Below are 21,783 nucleotides of genomic sequence, written 5' to 3'. Positions count from 1 at the left end.
TGTAGAAAAGAGGGAAGGGGGTTGGTGGGCAGGAAGAAACAAACTCGTAACGTGGAAGAGAATTAAGGCATTGCTGAAGTCACTGTGAAAATTCCTCTTTAACTCATTAACTCCAAGACTGTGATTGCGCTAATGCAGTATCCTAATGCTCAGCCATGGGATACTTCACTCAAAAAATGTTTTGCCCTACTTACCATTTTTCTATATAACCACTATGTAAAAATAAAATAAAAAACTAACAGTTCTATACAGTTACTGCTTCCACTGTGGTTTACAGGTGTTAATTCAAACCACATATATAGTAAGATATAGTGGCATAAAGTAGTCTATGGTAGCTTGCAGAACTGGTCCAAATACCACTGCAAGGTAGAATCATGACTCGATTCCACTTACATGGTCATGATGTCAACCCATTCAATGTATGTAGGGTCCGAAAGGCTGAGCACAACCCAGGAGAGCAGATTTAACCAAAGTTTATTTAGTTACCCCCCTCCGAGAAGTGATGAAGCACTGTACAAACTTCTATAATATTTTTCCAAAATTATTCTCAATGCTACAGGTCAATATTTTTTTAAACTTTTTTCTATTTTTTTTTCTAAAATCTTACGTTGGTGACCTCAGTTGCCCTTGTCCATATGTCATACACTTCTTAATTCAGATTGGCGGCGAAGGCTACTAAGGAATTGGGGCAATATAAAGGATTGGCCACCATTTGTCATAGAGGCTGGTGAGCCTAAGTGTGATCTCTTCTGCAACCACAGCGATGTTCAGATCCCTCCACTGCGAGGCCACATGCCAACGTTTGCCATGGGGATATATATGTGACAAATCCATAGCGTAATATAGTACTAGCTAAGTAAATGAGATCTTAATCATTTCATAATGGGCGAAACCCGCAGCAAAATCTGCACCAAACTATGCAAACAGATGCTGATTTGTCACTTAAATGCATAAAATACAGCATAAAGAAGTAGGCGACATGCAGACACATATCAATGTGAACTGGTTTGGTTTCAGCATAGAAATACCAGCAGAGAATGGGGTTCTCAATCACTTCCTATATCCGACATGCACTTTCCATTTTGATGATTCTACATTTTTCTCTCTTTCAGTTCTATTTAATTTCGACATGATGTCATCACCACAAAATATTTTACTTAAAGGGGAATTAAACTTTTTTTTTTTTTTTACATGGTTAAAAAAAAAAAAAAAAGGACTGAGCCCCTGCAGTGAGAATTTGTTAAACAAATGCTACTCTAATTCACCCCTGAGGTCATCTCTGCAGCGGAGGTGGACGCAGGATTGGTTTGCATTGCTGCACCGTGTGGCTGTAAGAAGGGGCTACATGTTCTGATCACTATGCAGACTGCACGGTATATACAGTAGTTCTACATTGTGCGGCTACACTACTTCACTGCTTTATGCAACACTTTGCAGCATAATAGAGAACAATTTGGAGGCTCAGAAAATGAGAAGACTGGCGAATTAAAGGAAAAGGCAGCTTACAGTACTGCAAAAAAAGTAACTAGTGTTGAGCGACGCGAGCTTCGGATGCTTAATTGAAACTAAACTCGGCTCCGACTAGTACCTGGGAACCGAAGCCCAGTTTGGTTTCAAGTTTTAAAGTGGTTTTACACTTTAAAAATCAACTACTGAAGTTATTCAACGAAGTCACAGAACGACTTCGCGAATAACTTACTTCGGCTCATCAGAGCCCATACATACTAATACTGTACAGTATTATTCTGAAGTTTTGAACAAAGCAACTTCGGATTAAGCATCCAAAGCTCGCTTCGCTCTGATCTAAAAGTCCCGTAAAGGAAAGCAAGTATTGATTTATATGTTGCCTTAAATGTCAAGCATGTATGTCTATATGTTGTAGCATTATCAATGTTCTGAAGATGAAGACATATTATTAAAGGACTCTATAATACAAGCCACACTTTCCAGCTCATGCAAATAGTAGAAGTATATTGATTCTAGCAGGGTGCTCTAAATAGAAACATAGAATGTGTCGGCAGATAAGAACCATTTGACCCATCTAGTCTACAACCATTTGGCCCATCTAAATCATATTCATTCTCTATAACGGTGGTGCAATAATAGAACAATAAAAAATGTGGTGACACAAAAAATGGAGCGGTATAAAAAGTGGCATATTCACAAGATTTAAGTGCCTGATAGGTGTTAGAGTTGTTCACCGGTTCTCTAACCTCTTGTTTCCAATTTAATCCACTAAAATTTGTGGGATGTACAGAAAGAGACGAGCAAGCCGTGCTCTGTCCATAATAACTAGCATACGCTTCAGTGGCGAGCACTGCCACCTTTTCATTGAAGTCAATGCAACAGGCAACTTGATGGCCAATCTGTAAACATGGATCAGAGGAACACCAATCTAACAGGTGAAGGTCCTCTGGATAGGTCATAAATGATACAGCTGGAACTTTCTGTAGATACTCTTTTGAAAATATATTGCCTATTTCTGGCAAAAAAATCTTTCTACATAAATGTGGATTCTTCAATTTGACATTACCTTGAAATTTATCAGATGTTTTCCTGTTTATTAACATGGCAAAATACCGTCCTATGACACCGCATCCGATGCCATCACATCATTCGACTTTACATCCAGCTGTTTTGTGGCATTTAGCGACTTAAAAACACCAGTCCGTGACGTAAAATACCAGCAAGTGACACATAATAAATGTCAGCACAATGTATTTCTAGTCAAACAATTACTCCTGCGGCAAAGCTTAATATAGTGCAGAAGGTATTATTTTGAACCAAAAAGTCGTTTTGTGAAAGCAAAGTTAGATTTTCTTGCATTCACCGACTTACACACGATGACCTGTAAGTCCATAGAAACAGGATAAAAGTACACGACTACAAGCTCAGAAGTTTCGAAGCCTGTAATTGGTAAAAGCTGCATCAATTAACCAGAAGCTGGAAATTCCTTTTTACAGAGGGCATGTTCTCAGGGTACTGTGCCCACATCACATCACCACAAGTAGAGGAAAGACTGAATTGAGAAAGAAACCAGAAACAGGTTCTCAGCAAGTCAGAAAGCAGAGAGACAACTGGGTGGACTGGTGCTGGTAGTGAGGACTGGTGTCGCTCAATACTGCTTGGCATTGGACTGCCCGCCACTCTCCAAGCATATGCGTTAATTTCAGAGCACTCCAAGCAGTGTAAAACTTTATTAGTACACTCATGCAGACAACAACCCGGAACATTAGCCTAATATACTTGTTCCCTCCACTATAAAGGGCATCTGTCAGCAGATTTGTACCTATGAGACTGGCTGACCTGTTGCATGTGGGTTTGGCAACTGAAGGCATCTGTGCCCCCATTGCCGGGAAAAATTAGGTTTCAACAAATGCAAACGAGCCTCTAGGAGCAACGGGGGCGTTCCTGTTACACCTAGAGGCTCTGCTCTCTCTGCAACTGCCGCACCATCTGCACACCAACAGGGCCAGGTGTGATGATGTTTTCACTGCCTGGTTCGTGAATCAGAATACAAAGGGAGTGGCAGTTGCAGAGAGAGCAGAGCCTCTAGGTGTAACGGCAACGCCCCCGTTGCTCATTTGCATATACTAAAACTTAATTTTTCTCAGCAATGCGGGCACATATAAACATGGGGCCAACGCAGATGCCTTCAGCTGCCAAGCGCACATGTAACAGGTCAGCCAGTGTCATAGGTACAAGTCTGCTGACAGATGACTTTAAAGGGTTATTTCCAAACGTGTAAAGTGATGGCATATGGCTAGGTTATGGGGTCCCAGAGGTTGGACCACCTGTGATCATAAAGTGATGGCATAATCTAGCAATGAGAGTATCCCTTTAAAGGGAATCTGTCACCTAGTTTTACCCTATAGAGCTGCGGACATCCACGGATAGATCTCCACTAGCATGTCCGCAATATACCTGTCCCATAGCTCTGTGTGGCTTTATTTTGTTTAAAGAATTATTTGATAGATGTCAATTAGCCAAGTAAGGTGCCCAAGGCGTGGTAACTTACGGTTAAGGAGCCCAGCCATGCCCCCTGTGAAGGAGCCCAGCACCGCCTGCATCCAGGAATCTCCTCCTTGCTCACAAAGTTACAGTGCCGTAATCTTGTGATGCGCGAGCTAGCCCATGCGCAGTTCATTCACTGAGGCTGATGCCAGCAAAAGGGAACAAACACTTTGCCTGCACTGTGCATGCGCTAGCTTGCGCATCGAGAGATTACGGCACTGTAACTTTGTGAGCATGCAGGCGGTGCTGGGCTCCTTAACCGTAAGTAACCACACCTTGGGCACCTTACTTGGCTAATTTACATATCTATAAAATCATTTTTTAAACTAAATAAAACCACACAGAGCTATGGGACAGGTATATTGCGGACATGCTAGCGGAGATCTATCCCTGCATGTCCGCAGCTCTATACGGTAAAACTAGGCGACAGATTCCCTTTAAGCTATTGGTGAGGATGGCTGTTTATGGCACACCTGTCAGATAAGTGGTGCAGAGTGTGTGGGGTCAATCATTTCACAGCCTCTCATGCTGTTCGAACCTATTAAGTGTGTGAGTAAAAATACAGATGTCTAGTCGGGAGAGGTCTGCACTGATGTTGCCCAGATAATACCTGTACTGTGGACACCCAGAGGGCTTCAGTCCCCAGCTCTCCTCATCCGGCACATTCCACCAGCACTAAAATGCACTACAAGGTCAGAAAAGACAGAAACGAAAAGGAGTGAAAAGTGGGAGCAGAGCAGACGAGGAAGGAAACCTAGAAAAAGAGGGAAAAGCAAAGACAGGTGAAGGATAGAGGAGAACATCTGGAGACTCACCTGAAGGCTGCAAGATACTCTGCATCACCCATAGGGGGATCCAAACCTCCTGCCCATGCAACATTCACGTTAAAGCCTTCCCCGCTGTTAGCACCAACCTGTCATCAAGACAAGAAGCATGACATGAGCTAGAAGGAACATTCAGATATCCATACGGTCACCAATTTTTTAAAAACTTTTTTTGCTTAAAATGTTGGGACTTAACTGTATCATTTGCATACCAATATCTACAGCAGACATTTGTGAGTGCACATTATAGTGGAGCCTTCACCAGTTCCAACACAATACATTGTAAAACTGGTTAGAAATTAGAATCTTTCTGTACAAGTGTTCCTGCGGGTTTCAGCAAAATTCACCATCTTAAACAACGTAGGATAATTATTCTTTAAGGTAGATTAAAATGATATATACATCAGTACCTAGACAGGATGGTCACCTATTAATTGTCTCCAGATGTTTGTTATTCCTAGTCTGCTTTTTAGCTCAGCTCCATTACAGAACTGTGACTACAGCTTAACTACAGAGGCCACAGGGAGTCTGAAGTGGTCTGAGACACACCTCCTTTCTCATCATTGGTTCAGGCTGCTGCTGTCTCCTCCCCCTGCAGCTCTGCCTCCTCAGATTGGCTGCTGAGCATCTGAGTGAATGAGAGCTGATTTTCCTTACAGCAAGGGAAGAATGATTATAAAGTGCAGATCACAACACCAATTAGAAAAGAGGATTATAAGGTAAAGGCCCCAATGATCGGGCAATTATCGGGAACAAGCATTCATAAAGACGCTTGTTCCCGATAATTGGCCTGTATAATTGTGCCACAGATAAATGAAGAAACGCTTGTTTGTTGGCTGATTTTGATCTTTTATCAGGATGTAAGACCTACGTTTATCAGTAGCACATCTCAAAGTGTAATCAGGAAAGTGTTCAGGTAACCAATAGGACTAAATAAGGGAGGAATGATTGCAGTAGTGATCATTCCACCCCTATTCACTGTGCATCAGCCTGTGTAATAGGCCAAAGTAAACTAGTGCTGATCAACATGTTTATCATCCATCGGTGTTCATCCTTGGGCAGTCTAATAGGGCCATCCGGTCACATACATGATGAAAGAAATTATCCTAAGTAAGGGGAGGCCTGGAGGGTCACTTATCTTGTACCTAATGATCTACATTCGGAACCCAGAACTGGGCATCCCGCTGCAGGAGGGAGCTGCTTCTATGCCACGGTGATATCTACATATGCTTTTTCCATTCTTGTGTACGGCCTAGCACAGTGGTGGCAAACCTATGGCACGGGTGCCAGAGGCGGCACTCAGAGCCCCCTCTGTGGGCACCGGCACCTTGGAAAAGTCCATTGTGTACCAATATGCCTTAGAGTTTTCCTGCCATTCATCAGCGCAGGGCGCACTATGAACAGCACAGGCAGTGAATTGAATACAGTCAGGCTGTTATAGCTAAATGATAAAGTACATGGAAGATACACGATATTGATATTCAGGTTGAATTGCCGTGTAGGAACTTTGTGATAAATAAGTGGGTTTTGGGTTGCTCTAAATGGTTCGCCACCGCTGACCTAGCACAACTCATCCTCGTGAATTACTGTCCCCTGGCTTTGGGATATCAATTACAGGGGGGTAAGTCCTCTTTATATTTATTTCTAAAATATCTGGAGCTTTGGCATGAACCCATTGTTATCATGCCGAATTGGAACCACTAGACCACGCCATATGACGAAAAAGGAAAACGGCTAAAGGCAATCATTATAATATCACGAAGGCACAAATTCCTACAGCATGACCAGAATTTATTAAAAAAAACACACAATATATATCCAGACAGCTTGTCTAATGTGACGATTTATTTCATATTTATACTGACAGATGATGAAGCGTGTGCAAAAGTGAAAAACGTTTGGTTTTCGCAAGAACCAGAACTGCTTATTTGGAAAAAAAACGCCCTTTATCAGCTGCTTTGTCAGGAAAATGTCAAAATAACATCTAGGTTGATAAGAAAACCACCCAAATATAACACAGGAGTGGACAGGAGTTTCTCAAGATAAAGTGATTCTGACTGGCGATGTGAAGCTTCAGACTCCTCGCGCAGCTAAAAGGTTAACGGTTCAGGAGATAAAGGTTATTTTTTTTAATTTCTTGCAAAGCTCCAAATGATGAAAAGCAAGCGTTCTGCCTATCACTTTTATAACACTTTTTTTAAAGGAGTTATTTTGGGCAAGAACGTATATTTCCCATCTGTTCTGCATCTTCCCTTCATGTTTCTTGCAAAATCCTTTGTTCCTCCGAATATCAAAGTGATGATGATAAACTGTTTACAATGCAAAATCCTCTCAGCCCTTCATTCCCAAGAGCCCCTTCTGTAGTAGAGGCAGCACGTGATCAACACTGTCAATCCTAGATTTCCAACTATGTCATCTGTCTGCGATTATAGTAAGAAACTGCAAGGCTTGGAATACCATGAAGAGGAGTCTTACTATGAAGGGCTAAAAAAATTCTAGAAGCCAAAAGCTCCTGTCTGCCTTGTGACAAGCGGTTAACCAGTGGGAAATAGGGTAATACTAAGGATCTGAAACCAATACCAATGTCAGACTTGTGTCATTATTAGGACTTTGCTCACCTCGTCAGCAGCTCCGCTCCCAGGGAAGAAGTTGCCATCATCATGTCGATGGAGGGACATGTACAAGACATTGGGGTCTCTGTAGAATACTCGTTGAGTTCCATTGCCATGGTGCACATCCTAGTCAACGAGAGAAAGTGAACATCGGGTTACTCAAAAACCATTACAGTAATCAAAATACTATGGTAGATGCTGAAACCATGGAGAGGAACCAAAATAATTCAGACATGAACCAGTCTACATCTATTCAATAGATCATGGAGAGCTAAGCCGCCTAGGAACCGAAATAGAGACATCTTCCAATAAATCACGCTAAACAAGAACCAAAATAAACCAGAAGGTCTAATAGGTCTTTCAAATAGATCTATCATCTATTGACTGTGGGAATAACCATATTCAAAACTGAAATTACTGAATGAATGATTACCAGTGACATCATAGGACAAGCGTGCCCAGAATATTACTTCGGCCCGTAATGGCACTTTCATATCTATTATACAAGACATGGACCCTTGGTTCCTTGAAACATGTACCGGAAGTTAACGAAGCATGACCAAGCCATCATGCAGTGTTAGGAATTTATATTTACTATGTTATCCCTAGAATGATAATTATAAGATGATAGGGCGGTAGCTCACTTGTATATTAAAGGGGTTGTCTAGTTTCAGGATAAAACCGGACAACCCTTTGCATCAAGCTGTAATGGAGAACATGTAAGTTCTTATCTGCCAGATCCTGCACCACCGCTCCGGTTTCCGTGGCTGGGCTAACCTGAAGAGGCCGGTGATTAACAGCAGCAGTCACGTGTTGTTGACGTGATGTCACCGTTGCAGCTGAGTAGATAGAGCCAGCCCAGGAGAACCAAAGTAGCGTAGCGGGGTCTGGTAGGTAAGTTTATATCCATTGCTCACTGCAGTTTGATTCGGAAGGTTGTCCTGTTTCATCCTGAAACCGGATGCCCCTTTAAATATTATGGGCTATATTAAATCTATTGGGCCCCAAAGAATGTGGACATCTGTGTGCTGTCTGCATCCGTGCGGCCGTATGTCTGTCCCAACACGAAGATAGAACATGCCCTTTTCACATCCGTTTTGTGGACAAGAATATGCATTTTTACAATAGGGCGGGACAGGAAAGTGTGGGATGCACACAGCTGGTATCAATGTTTTGCAGATCCGCAGTTTGTGTGCAGCAAAACAGATATGATCCTGTGCCTGAGGCCTACGAGTTCACAAGAGGCAGATTTGTTGGAAAGGATTTTTGCCACTGAAAATCCGCTCTATAAACGTGAATGCGGTTGTTTTTCCAGTGATTTCTGGAAGCCATATTTAGATGAATGAGACCGTCACAAATGTTTTAAACAAATCTGCCCTATGTGAATATTCCCTAGGGCCTGGTTCACATCTGCGGTGGAGGCCAAATAGCAGCATCAAACCCTGAAACCTGATAGATCCCATTATAGTCACTGGGATCCACTGGGCATCTGCAGTGTCTGGCATAGGCCGGGTCCAGCAATTCCTGTGCCAGAACAGAAAACTGGAATTTCAGTACAGATGTGAACCTCACCTTACTGTATATTTCAGCTGTTTCTACCTCTCCACCTATTGCTTTATTAAAGCCTAGCATGCACAAATAGTAAGTCAATTAAAATTTTTATGTAATTTTATTAGAAATAATACCCATCATTTACCTCAGCAAACCAAGGACAGCTGAGCCGCAGCCACCATAAAATCATATCACATAATATTGACTCACAGCATAAAAAAGACAAGCACTGCGCCTTTCACATATGCAGTACATACCCACCACTTAAGACCAAACCAACCACTGGACCCTACATCTTGAAAAAACAACAAAAACTGCACACACACGCTCACAGCTTCTGGGAAAACCACAAAACCAGAGTAAGAAAACAGGTTTAGGTCATCGCACACGTAGAGCCGTTATCCACTACTGACTGCTGCCTAAGAGGATAATTAAATACCACCACATCTGGAGAAACCACAAATCACCTCCTAAGTGACAAGCCAAAAGTAACACAATGGCACCTCAAATCCAAACCCTTTGCCAAACCCAGCTCACAGTTTAGTAATGACGGGTCTGTTAAACCGAGGTCAAGCAAAACCATTATTTCCTTTTAAATGCGGTAGGACAAAACACAACGACATATGGACTTAGGGGGTCATTTATTAAGACCGGCGTTTCAGATACCCCTTTGCACTGGCTGGACCTAAGTTATGTAGAGGCAACTACTAAACTTCAGCGTATCTAAATGTAAGACAGCTTGCTGGAGTAGATTTAGACCATTGCAAGGCTCTTCTGTAGACGATCAAGAGAACAGCAGAGCTGAATGTATTAGACATGTAGTCGCTAACAAGAGATTGTAGGAACGCTCGTTAGCGATGATCTGCCTGTGTAAAAGTGCCGCCGATTACCCAACGAATGGACAAACGCTTGTTCATCGGACAATAGCAATTTTTAAGCAAGCTAAAAAAAATCATTAGCCGGCGGCAAATCGTGCAGTCTAATCACGGTCGGCTGACGGCAAATAATGATTTTGTATGGAGACAAGAGACAGCATTATTGATCGCTCGTCCCTATATTGCGGAAAAGATAATAGCGGCGATCTCTCCGCTGACGAGCAGGTGATTTTCAGGAAGAACACTTCCTTACAGTCAATCGTCAGCTGGTCTAATACAGGCCTTACTCTTATTGCAATTCTACACCAACTATTATCATGAGGATTACCCCCTGGATAACATCTCATAGCAGCAATGGGTTCCTTATTTATATAGGATTTCTTATCATTTGTGTTGACTGCTACAGAAGGATAACATTTAGAAATTTAATTTTTCGATGGCAATGTACTGCCGAAAAAGAAAAACTAAAAAAAAAAAAAAAAACTCTGATGGAAGTGTTCCTTTAAAGCAGGCATATCAGTCTGTTTTAGTAAACACTATTATTCCCCTTCAAAAATAATAATTCTGGAGCAGATTTTCATTTTGTCCTTCCTCTGTTATTCCTCCTACAAATTTAAGAACAAACTGAAACCTGGGTGTTAATATGCCCCTTGTCAAAGGGTTGCATCCCTACACAGTCTGACACGGTCAACGCTGATTAGACTGTGCTCACTGTGTGCAGGAACACACGCCCAGCTATTTCTAAAAGGAATAACAGAGGAACAACATCCTGATTTCTAAGAAAAGATGTGCCAGAATTATTATAAAATGAGGGAGTACGAGTATTAAGACAGGCATGACGGGTCCTCTTTAAGGTGGAAGAAAAATAGGATTTCTTGTTGCTTCAGTATAAACGGTGTACTTTGCAATACTGCAGGACTCACCCAGTCCACAATGAGAATCTTCCTGACATTCAGTCTTTGTTGCAATTGCTTAGCTGCGATGGCTACAGAATTGAAGAAGCAGAACCCCCTGTGGAGACAATAAACGTAGCGTCAAGACACTTGGCAGGCTCATGGGGAAACACAGACATTTACTTATGAAGAGGACGCAAGAGAAACATCGTCATGAATAAAGCTACACCGCCCTCAGACATAGCCATGAATACTTTAATAGTGTCTCTCAGCAGTGGTACCAGAATTTTAAATAAAGCATGTTCATACATGGCGGTGGAAGGATCCGCATGATGTCCCGGGGGCCTCACCAAGGCGAATCCGTTCTGTAACCAAGCAAAGAAAATCTGATGAGCTGACTGCACGATTCCAGCTATTATTTTAGCTCTAGGGCTGAATAACTTTTGCTCGCCCTTCTAAAGCAGACCTTAAGATATATTATTTTAGAGATCATCCATACAGATGGTGGGAGAGAACATAAAAGATGAAATGATGACAGAAAAACGCGAACTTCACATAAAAATATCATTTCATTTTGGGGCAGTTACATACGAACACACACACGCCTATGCACACATACACGCACTATAGCGCTACTTTTTCAGGATTGCTTGCAGGAGTGTATCACATACCTTCAACTCCCGGGTGACAACTTTAAATGCAAGGTCTATAACGCTACCAGCAGCCCAGCGTGCAGCATTGGAGGAATGGAGATCATTCCAGATGGTATCACTGTCAACCTATGTGTTCAAAGGTTAGGTATGAGTAAGGGCTCACACGCGCACAAACGGATTTGTGGTCTGCATCCGTTCCGTATTTTTTGCAGGTCAGATGCAGACCCATTTACATCAACGAGGCTGCAAAAGAAGCGGACAGCACACTCATATGCTGTCCACATCCGTATGTCCATTCCACGGCCCCGAGGAACACGGATGCCATCCGTGTACATTCTGCTTTTTGCGGAATGGAACGTCCTGCCCTCTAAAGAACTGTCCTATCCTTGTTTCACGGACAAGCATAGGACAGATCTTTGGAGGGCAGGACGTTCCATTTCGTAAAATGCAGAATACACAAGGCCGGTATCAATGTTTAATTATAATAATCTTTATTTATATAGCGCCAACATATTCTGCAGCGCTTTAAAGTTTTGAGGATCCGCAATTTGCAGACAGCAAAACAGGCAACAGTCGTAGAAAACTTGTTAGCAATGATCTGCCTGTGTAAAAGTGCCACCGATTACCTGATGAATGAGCTCGTTCATCAGGAGATCGCATTTTTTATGCATGCTATAAAATCGTTTGCCGGGGGCAGATCGTGCAGTCCAAACACGCTTTGCTGCTGGCAAACGAGTCTATATGGGAACAAATGACGTCATTAGCGATAGCTCCTCCAAATACTGAGGAGGAGATCGCGGCATGTAATAGCAGCACTCTCCTCCAGTAACGAGCAGCTGATTATTGGGAAGGAACGCCTCCTTCCCGACAATCGAAATGCTGATCTGCTGATATAATACAACCCTAAGGCCGGCCATACACATACGATGACAACCATTAATCCTGATCCCCTCATGCAATTTTGTAGAGAGTCATATTAAAGTATTTTAAGTTACATTCCAAAAAATTCTAAATTTCTTTGTCATTGGATGTCACATTATGGAGGTTTTCTACCCGAGAAGCAATATCTAAGTAATATGACACTGCATAGAGCACTACACAAGTATGTCTTCATACCTCTCCATGTTCTTCAGCTCCATAGTAATGGTTAATGTGACAACAGTACGTTTCATGCCAACAATGAGACCAGAACCCCTTAAGAAAAGCATGAAAACCTTTGTGAAGGAAATGTACAGTCCTTACATAGACCATTCGTGTGGAGCCGATGCAGAATTTCCCAATGGTGGTTAAAGCTAAACCCTTTAAAATAATTTGCCAGAAAGCGTGAGGAGCAACTTGTGGTAAGTGGGAGAGAAAACTATGGCCCATTGCCTCAATAACACTGTAAATTGTGTAATAAGGTGACACTATAGCCGCCACTGCAATCAAACACTGACTTTCTGTAAGAAGAAGCCGTGCTGGATTGATCATTATGCCATATGTTCATGGAGACATCTGTGTGTGAACAGGTGTAATGTGTTCTCTTTCCATAGACCTGGACCATGTCTATAACAGACCACCAGTGGCCTTCATACCATGTAATTGATAAAAATGTCAATGTTCTTCTTTGGAATTTTTTATATCCAGTTCTAAATTGTTTCAAAAGCTTAAATGTCTAAAAATGTATTTTGCCCAAGTCACCTGGTAACCTAACCCGAAAGTGCATTGCTGGAGGATGAAGAGACTCAGGTCTTCAAGTGCTTATGAATAAAACACTTAATGATTTTGGGTGAGGCCGGAGTTTGAGAGTCTGTGCCTGCCCGTGCCTCTGATCTCAATTATGGTTTGATTTTAGGAATAAACGCACTGGAAAGGAATTTATTTTATCTTTTTTTTCTTCTTCTTCTTCTTCTTTCATTTCCCGTGAAACATCTTGTATTCATCAGAGTCGCGTCAGCGCCAGGGAAATAACAAAGGAGACACGGAAAAACCTGGGGGATTCTGGGCTAATCAAACACATATGTGAGGCCTTAACTCAATCATCCCCTGAGGTTTAGATGGCCTGGCATAACGCTCAATATGGGTGACTCCCATTATAGACCTATTTCTATGTATCTCTCTAATGTCCTGAAGAACCCTTCATGTCCCTACTGTCCTATGGTCCCTGACACCAAAGAAAGTGCCTTCACTTGAGTGTCCAGCATGAGACGTAAGCAACCTCGTTTTTTACAACAGTCCAGAAACAAGGAATGCGTCTTTGGGGCTTCACATGTTCCATGTGTTAGATGAAAGGATCCCATATATCCCTGAAGGATAAGGTGGATGATTTCTGAAGTACCATTAGCTGTATTCTTATCAAAGGGGACAGTTGGGACCATGCACGCACCTCTCTCCATAAAGAGGTGTGACGTTACAGAGCTGAACATCAAAGTGTCCTACTGTCAACATAAACTTGTGTGAGATATTAAAGTGCCCCCCATCTGAGAAAAATATAGGCTGAAAGAATGACAAGAAGCAGGAGACAATCACGCTATGTGCCCATGTGCTTACAACGCGTGAGCTTTTGTGGGATTCAGGCCAGATAAAACTTGTGGAGTAAAAACTAGGATGTTCCTCAAAGCGGTTGTCCAGGATTTTCCACACGATAGCCCATCACTATCTGTTCGATGGCAGTCCGACACCCTGCGATCAGCTTTTCTACAGTAGCTCCAGTGCTGGATGTCAGCGCCAGAACTATCCAGGCCCTTCCACCGTGCAGGTACCGTAGTGCTGCTCCCATTCACTGCAGAACAGCGGAGGATCACTGGGGCCCTAAGGTTAGGATCCCAGCTATCATAATGTTACAGAATACCCCTATGATATGCCATAACAGACCAAGATGGGAAGGATCCACTTGCTTCTTATCCCTTCCTAATATCCAGTGGGGCCTAACATCTCCTGTCCTACTCCAAACATTCATTTTCACATAGGGGCCTTGCAGACAAGTGTTGGCCACGCTGCCGACCTGACCTCCCGCGCACTGACTGGGTCACATAGCATTATATTGATTTATGATGCTATGTAACCCTTACAGTTCTGGAATGTATTGTATATACCTGACAGCATTATGCCAGTGTTATCCAATACATTCCAGAACTGTAAGGGTTACATAACATTATACGGTAAATCAATACAGGTCCTTCTAAAAAAATTAGCATATTGTGATAAAGTTAATTATTTTCTGTAATGTACTGATAAACATTAGACTTTCATATATTTTAGATTCAGTACACACCAACTGAAGTAGTTCAAGCCTTTTATTGTTTTAATATTGATGATTTTGGCATACAGCTCATGAAAACCCAAATTTCCTATCTCAAAAAATTTGCATATTTCATCCGACCAATAAAAGAATACAAAAAAAGTCAACCTTCAAATAATTATGTTCAGTTCTGCACTCAATACTTGGTCGGGAATCCTTTTGCAGAAATAACTGCTTCTATGCGGCGTGGCATGGAGGCAATCAGCCTGTGGCACTGCTGAGGTGTTATGGAGGCCCAGGATGCTTCGATAGCGGCCTTAAGCTCATCCAGAGTGTTGGGTCTTGCGTCTCTCAACTTTCTCTTCCCAATATCCCACAGATTCTCTATGGGGTTCAGGTCAGGAGAGTTGGCAGGCCAATTGAGCACAGTAATACCATGGTCAGTAAACCATTTACCAGTGGTTTTGGCACTGTGAGCAGGTGCCAGGTCGTGCTGAAAAATGAAATCTTCATCTCCATAAAGCTTTTCAGCAGATGGAAGCATGAAGTGCTCCAAAATCTCCTAATAGCTAGCTGCATTGACCCTGCCCTTGATAAAACACAGTGGACCAACACCAGCAGCTGACATGGCACCCCAGACCATCACTGACTGTGGGTACTTGACACTGGACTTCAGGCATTTTGGCATTTCCCTCTTCCCAGTCTTCCTCCAGACTCTGGCACCTTGATTTCCGAATGACATGCAAAATTTGCTTTCATCCGAAAAAAGTACTTTGGACCACTGAGCAACAGTCCAGTGCTGCTTCTCTGTAGCCCAGGTCAGGCGCTTCTGCCGCTGTTTCTGGTTCAAAAGTGGCTTGACCTGGGGAATGCGGCACCTGTAGCCCATTTCCTGCACACGCCTGTACACGGTGGCTCTGGATGTTTCTACTCCAGACTCAGTCCACTGCTTCCGCAGGTCCCCCAAGGTCTGGAATCGGTCCTTCTCCACAATCTTCCTCAGGGTCCGGTCACCTCTTCTCGTTGTGCAGCGTTTTCTGCCACACTTTTTCCTTCCCACAGACTTCCCACTGAGGTGCCTTGATACAGCACTCTGGGAACAGCCTATTCGTTCAGAAATTTCTTTCTGTGTCTTACCCTCTTGGTGTCAATGATGGCCTTCTGGACAGCAGTCAGGTCGGCAGTCTTACCCATGATTGCGGTTTGGAGTAATGAACCAGGCTGGGAGTTTTTAAAAGCCTCAGGAATCTTTTGCAGGTGTTTAGAGTTAATTAGTTGATTCAGATGATTAGGTTAATAGCTTGAACCTTTTCATGATATGCTAATTTTTTGAGATAGGAATTTGGGGTTTTCATGAGCTGTATGCCAAAATCATCAATATTAAAACAATAAAAGGCTTGAACTACTTCAGTTGGTGTGTAATGAATCTAAAATATATGAAAGTCTAATGTTTATCAGTACATTACAGAAAATAATGAACTTTATCACAATATGCTAGTTTTTGAGAAGGACCTGTATAATGCTATGTGACCCTGTCAGTGCTGGGAGTTCAGGACGGGAGCTGCGCTGCGGACTCGCAGCGTGGCCAAGGCTCGTCTGCAAGGCCCTATAGTGTCCCCTATATTTCACCGGGTACAATGGAAATAGGCTTTGATTTGTACTCACCCCAAGTCCTCCGCATGGCAGCATGACAAACATCCTCTGAGACAGAATGCCTGGAAAGAAACAGGAGCCGGTCACTAGACTGATATACAGAAGTCACTATAGGATATAGACATGACCAGAACAATTACATAATAAGAAAAGTATATTAAGTCGCCATTAGCGCACAGTCACATGGTCACGTTTCCTGATGCGGTTTTGAAAGCAAAAATCAGGAGTGGATCAGGAAAGGACAGAAAGTGTAAAGGACGGAGAGAACATCTTCTCCTAATGGAGTTTAATTATGGTTTTGGCTTTCGAAACTGCAACCAGGAACCAGAGCGTGTGTCCGTCCACTTAGGGTGGGTTCACATAACGGTTTATGCCTCCTTTTCACGTATATGTTAGAAAAAAAAGCATACAAAGACACGGCACACCACATTCTTGTATCCTGCAGAGTCCGGTAAAAAAAAAAAAGTATACATTTTTTTTTTTTTTACAATGGGGCTCTCTGGTGAACAGATGCCACGGTATGGCATCAGTCTGAGGCATCCGTTTAACGTATACGTTGTTTGCATACGTTAAACGGATGGGAAAAACGTGATGTGAACCCAGCCTTAGGCCTCATGCACACGACAGTTGTTTTTTTGGGCCTCCGTTGCGTTTTTTTTGCGGATAGGATGGGGACCCATTCATTTCAATGGGTCAGCAAAAAAATGATGACAGTTCATCCGTTTGTGTTCTGTGTCCATTGTCCGTGTTTCCCTTCAGCAAAAAAAAAATTGTGCATGTCCTACTTTTTTCACATTTGCGGACAAAGATAGGCATGTATTACAAGGGATCTGTGGGATCTATGCCGCATCCTTTTTGTTTGCGGACGCAAAAAACAACTGTCGTGTGCATGAGGCCTTACCTGTATAGTTATAACATTTCAGCTGATGTCCAGGAGTGGGTATAGGTAAGGCACTAACTATGGACATGTGTTGGCTATTGGGCTGCTTAGTAGCTCAACTCCAGTTTTGTTGCATTGTTTCAGGTCAGTCTGAGGTAGTTTGATCTCCCCATTCTCTATCATCAGTGTGTCACACTATTCCCACCATGCCTTACCCTGCAGCTTTGCTTTTTCTGACTGTCTGCTGTGTATAAACAAAAGCCCAACATGAAATCAGCTGGAGAGCAGACAGCAAGACAGAATGATGACCGTTTAATTATAATCTGCAAGACGCACTAGTCATGGTCAGTCATTATAGAGGAAAGTGACATGATAGAAGGGGGAGGGCATTTTTTAATGTGAATAAATGGATATGGATTTACCAACACCATCTGACGGAATCTCCTCAAAGTTTAAATCCATTATATAACTAACTTTTGATGTCTGACTTATTAGGAGGATGCACTGGGATTCCTCGGACACCAGGATGTCGGTATAATGAAGCAGACAGTATGCAGGACACTATAGAAAACGGAAAAAGGCTATACTGTCACTCCACTTACTGCAAACGTATTCCTGCTACGCTGACAAGTTCTGCTCTGCTACATCTGTAAGTATGTTGAGAAGTGGATGCGCAAGACATTAACCCAGTGAACAAGGAATGATTAGGTCCATCCCTGGCTGCACACAGCGCTGTGTCTAATCTTTCCTTTGGCTCCAGGTCACTAATCAGTGCGGCTCTCACAGTAAAATAATCCCCGCTAACGAACTTTAATAAAGGGGAAATGCCAGGCAAATTAGGCGTATTTCTGGCGCAGATTGTGGTGCAAAGGTCCCCGCTCACGCCAGATCTAAAAAAGTGGGCATGGTGTGGGCAGGGAAGAGGGGGGACAAGCAGGCCCATTTCATTCATCATTTTCTACGCCTGTTTTGGGCGAAGAAAATGGTTTAAATGTAACACAGTTTGGAAGCGGTGGTGGATCCGTCAAAGTTATGAAGAGGGCGATGCGTCTACACATCTGTGGCGCATCCACTGCCAGTGAAGGGCTTAATTAAGACCAGCGTCTATAATGGCAGTCTTAATAAATGACCCCCCATGTGTGTCATTGTAAGCGTGTTACACAGTCCTGGACTAAGTATATGTCATTAAAGGGGTTGTCCGGTGTTCAGAGCTGATGGACATACCCATAATTTCAGCCCCCCTGATGTTAGCTTTGGAGCATTTCATGCTCCGATGCTCTCCCTTGCCTTGCGCTGGATCGCACAGGACACGGGCTCTTTCATTTACAATAACACAATGTCAAGCGGAGGCTTCTGCCCAGCAGTGTGTCCGGTGACGTCACCGGCTCTGATGGGCAGGGTTTAGCGCTGCCCTAGCCGTTTTACAGGCTAGGGCAGCGCTAAAGCCCGCCCATCAGTGCCTGTGACGTCATCGGGCTCACTGCTGAGCGGAAGCCTCCGCCTGGCAGCCCTATTTCGCGCAGGGCAAAGGAGAGCATCGGAGCATGAACTGCTCCAATGCTCAAGTCAGGGGGCTGCCGGGGTGAAAATGGGGATATGTTTGGGTTTAGCTCTGAACCTGGACAACCCCTTTAACAAAGTGGACAAAAATATCATGAAATCAAAAGAGCACTGGAAGGTGAATGCAATCATTCAGACACAAGTTTGGAATAAGGTCTCATACACACAGTCCTGCCCCATACACGGACCCTGTACACATATCATGTCCATAATACACCGTGCGATGCCTTAGGGTGTCTATGTGCAGCTCCATATTCTCGGCTTCTGCCTGAGTAAAACCTCTGTGCCTCTACATAGATGAGGCACACGGGATCACGGTTTTAGGTTTCCCAGTTATATATATTTATTACTAATAATATTTATTTCATGTGTTACTCCAGTTTTTTGGTTTAAAATTGTTGCACATTTGCAGTTGTGAAGTTTTTGCCTCCTGTGCCACTTTCGAATGTGGCGGGCATTTGGGCCAAGTTTGTAGTGTAAATCACTTTCATCTCTCATTTATCTTTCACGCCAGCCTTCCTCCTGGCTTACTTTTACTAAAATAAATGCAAACACTTGGCACAGGTGCACATAGCTACTCCAATCTAAAAACGAATCTCAAATACACCTACAATCATAAATCCATCCCTTGGTCTTCTGTACAGCCCTTGTAAAGTCAGGGGTCAGTAACCTTTAGCACTCCTTCTATTGTGAAGCTACAATTCCCAGCATGCTCCATTCATTTCTATGGAGGGTCTGAGAAGAGCAGAGCAAGTATGCATGCTGGGAGTTGTAGTTTCACAACTGCTGGAATGCTGGAGGTTGCCTACCCCTGGTCTAAGTGCAAGAAAAAGTTAAAGGGGTTGTCCCAAGCTTATCCCATATCCACAGCATAGGGGATGTGTCTGATCGGTGGCGGTCTGACAGCTGGGACTCAGGTGCAGGGAGTCCAGTGTCCTCCACATAAAAGGAGAGGTGGTTGCACAAGCACAATGCCCCCTCCATTCTCCTCCGGGTACAGCGCTCGCTATCTCTGGCAGTGTGCACACTTGACTACTGCTCCATTCATATGGGAATCCACATCCGCATGGCCATTCCACCCAAAGAATAGAACATGTGCTATTATGGAGAAAGGATAGGACCGTTCTATTAGGGGCACGACGTTCAATTCAGCAAAATGCGGAATGCACAGGCAGGTATCCGTGTTTTGCGTATCCACAATTTGCAGACCACAAACATAGTGCATGAGCCCTAATACATCATCTGAACGGAAAACAGCTAAATGCACTTATTTGTTATTATCCCAAATGTTAGTGTACCTATGCTGTGTATTTGCTGACTTGAAAAAAATGACGCATAAAAAAAAACTCGGGCACTACATATAAAATTCGAGTTCCATCAGAATCACAATTTTGGTTGATTCAATATGGGCAAAATCGTGAAAAACAAAAGCGAGAAAAAAAATTAAGAAAAAAAGCGAGAGAAAGAAAAAGTATGAGTTAGGCCTCATGCCCACGACCGTTGTGGGCATCCGTGGCCGTTGTGCCGTTTTCATTTTTTTTTTCGCGGACCCATTGACTTTCAATGGGTCCGTGGAAAAATCGGAAAATGCACCGTTTTGCTGCCGCATCCGTGATCTGTGTTTCTTGTCCGTCAAAAAAATAGAACCTGTCCTATTTTTTTGACGGAGACCGGTTCACGGACCCATTCAAGTCAATGGGTCCGTGAAAAAACACGGATGCACACAAGATTGGCATCCGCGTCCGTGGTCCGTGGCCGTAGGCTACTTTCACACAGACGGATCCGAAGATCCGTCTGCATAAAAGCTTTTTCAGAGTTGAGTTTTCACTTTGTGAAAACTCAGATCCGACAGTATATTCTAACACAGAGGCGTTCCCATAGTGATGGGGACGCTTCAAGTTAGAATATACTACGAACTGTGTACATGACTGCCCCCTGCTGCCTGGCAGCACCTGATCTCTTACAGGGGGCCGTGATCTACACAATTAACCCCTCAGGTGCAGCACCTGAGGGGTTAATTGTGCAGATCACAGCCCCCTGTAAGAGATCGGGTGCTGCCAGGCAGCAGGGGGCCGTTATGTCCACAGTTCTCAGTATATTCTAACTTGAAGCGTCCCCATCACTATGGGAACACCTCTGTGTTAGAATATACTGTCGGATCTGAGTTTTCACAAAGTGAAAACTCAGCTCTGAAAAAGCTTTTATGCAGACGGATCTTCGGATCCGTCTGTGTGAAAGTAGCCTACGGCCACGGACGCGGATGCCAATCTTGTGTGCATCCGTGTTTTTTCACGGACCCATTGACTTGAATGGGTCCGTGAACCGGTCTCCGTCAAAAAAATAGGACAGGTCCTATTTTTTTGACGGACAGGAAACACGGATCACGGATACGGCTGCAAAACAGTGCATTTTCCGACTTTTCCACGGACCCATTGAAAGTCAATGGGTCCGCGAAAAAAAACGGCACAACGGCCATGGAGGCCCACAACGGTCGTGTGCTTGGGGCCTTATAGGAGACGTCGGAGAGTCATACTCAAATTAGAGCACTTTGGACGAGTGTCTCTTGTCTAAAGACCGTGCTTGGCAGCTTCTGACATTTGCTAAATGCCTATTTTATTTATGATAAATTGAGCGAATACACGGTGTTATACTGTTCAGTACGCCGCAGATACGTTTATTTCTTTGTGTTAATTTCTACATCCATCTATATACAGTAATAAATAATCCAGACTCAAAATCACCAGATATTCATTATTGTTGGATGTGTCTATATATATATATATATATATATATAGACACACACACACTGTATTTTTTAATAAAATGTAATTATATCTTGCATTGTATAGCCATGTGTAAAACAGTGTTGTTTTCTTCTAATGCAAACCCAAACCACGTGTATACTCACAAATGTATTTTCAATCCTTATACCATCTGTTTTAACAACAGACAACGCACGGACCCATTCAAGTCAATAGGGCTAGTCATTGGCCATGTGTCCGTTTTGAGAAGCTCCCTGCTCCCTATTGTGGTCCAGACTCGCCAATT

General features: G+C 43.2%; 1 protein-coding gene across 7 annotated transcripts in view; it reads right to left on the bottom strand.

Annotated features, from left to right (window-relative positions):
* Positions 1-21,783, bottom strand: part of HDAC7 (histone deacetylase 7) — a 346,419-nt gene that overhangs the window by 12,920 nt on the left and 311,716 nt on the right. For 6 of the 7 annotated variants that reach the window (XM_044286038.1, XM_044286041.1, XM_044286036.1 and 3 more), the window contains 6 exons: positions 16,308-16,357; positions 11,441-11,548; positions 11,079-11,134; positions 10,800-10,887; positions 7,457-7,576; positions 4,830-4,927 (listed from right to left, as the gene is read on the bottom strand). In XM_044286038.1, coding sequence (XP_044141973.1) covers positions 4,830-4,927; positions 7,457-7,576; positions 10,800-10,887; positions 11,079-11,134; positions 11,441-11,548; positions 16,308-16,357 — 520 coding nt within the window. Of the gene's footprint in view, positions 1-4,624; positions 4,700-4,829; positions 4,928-7,456; positions 7,577-10,799; positions 10,888-11,078; positions 11,135-11,440; positions 11,549-16,307; positions 16,358-21,783 lie in introns of all 7 variants that reach the window. The other variant, XR_006388255.1, reaches the window with a different exon arrangement.

This window comes from Bufo gargarizans, chromosome 3 (assembly GCF_014858855.1).
Source record: "Bufo gargarizans isolate SCDJY-AF-19 chromosome 3, ASM1485885v1, whole genome shotgun sequence".
In the NCBI taxonomy this organism is placed as follows: domain Eukaryota; kingdom Metazoa; phylum Chordata; class Amphibia; order Anura; family Bufonidae; genus Bufo; species Bufo gargarizans.
This window is presented reverse-complemented; position numbering and strand designations above follow the sequence as displayed.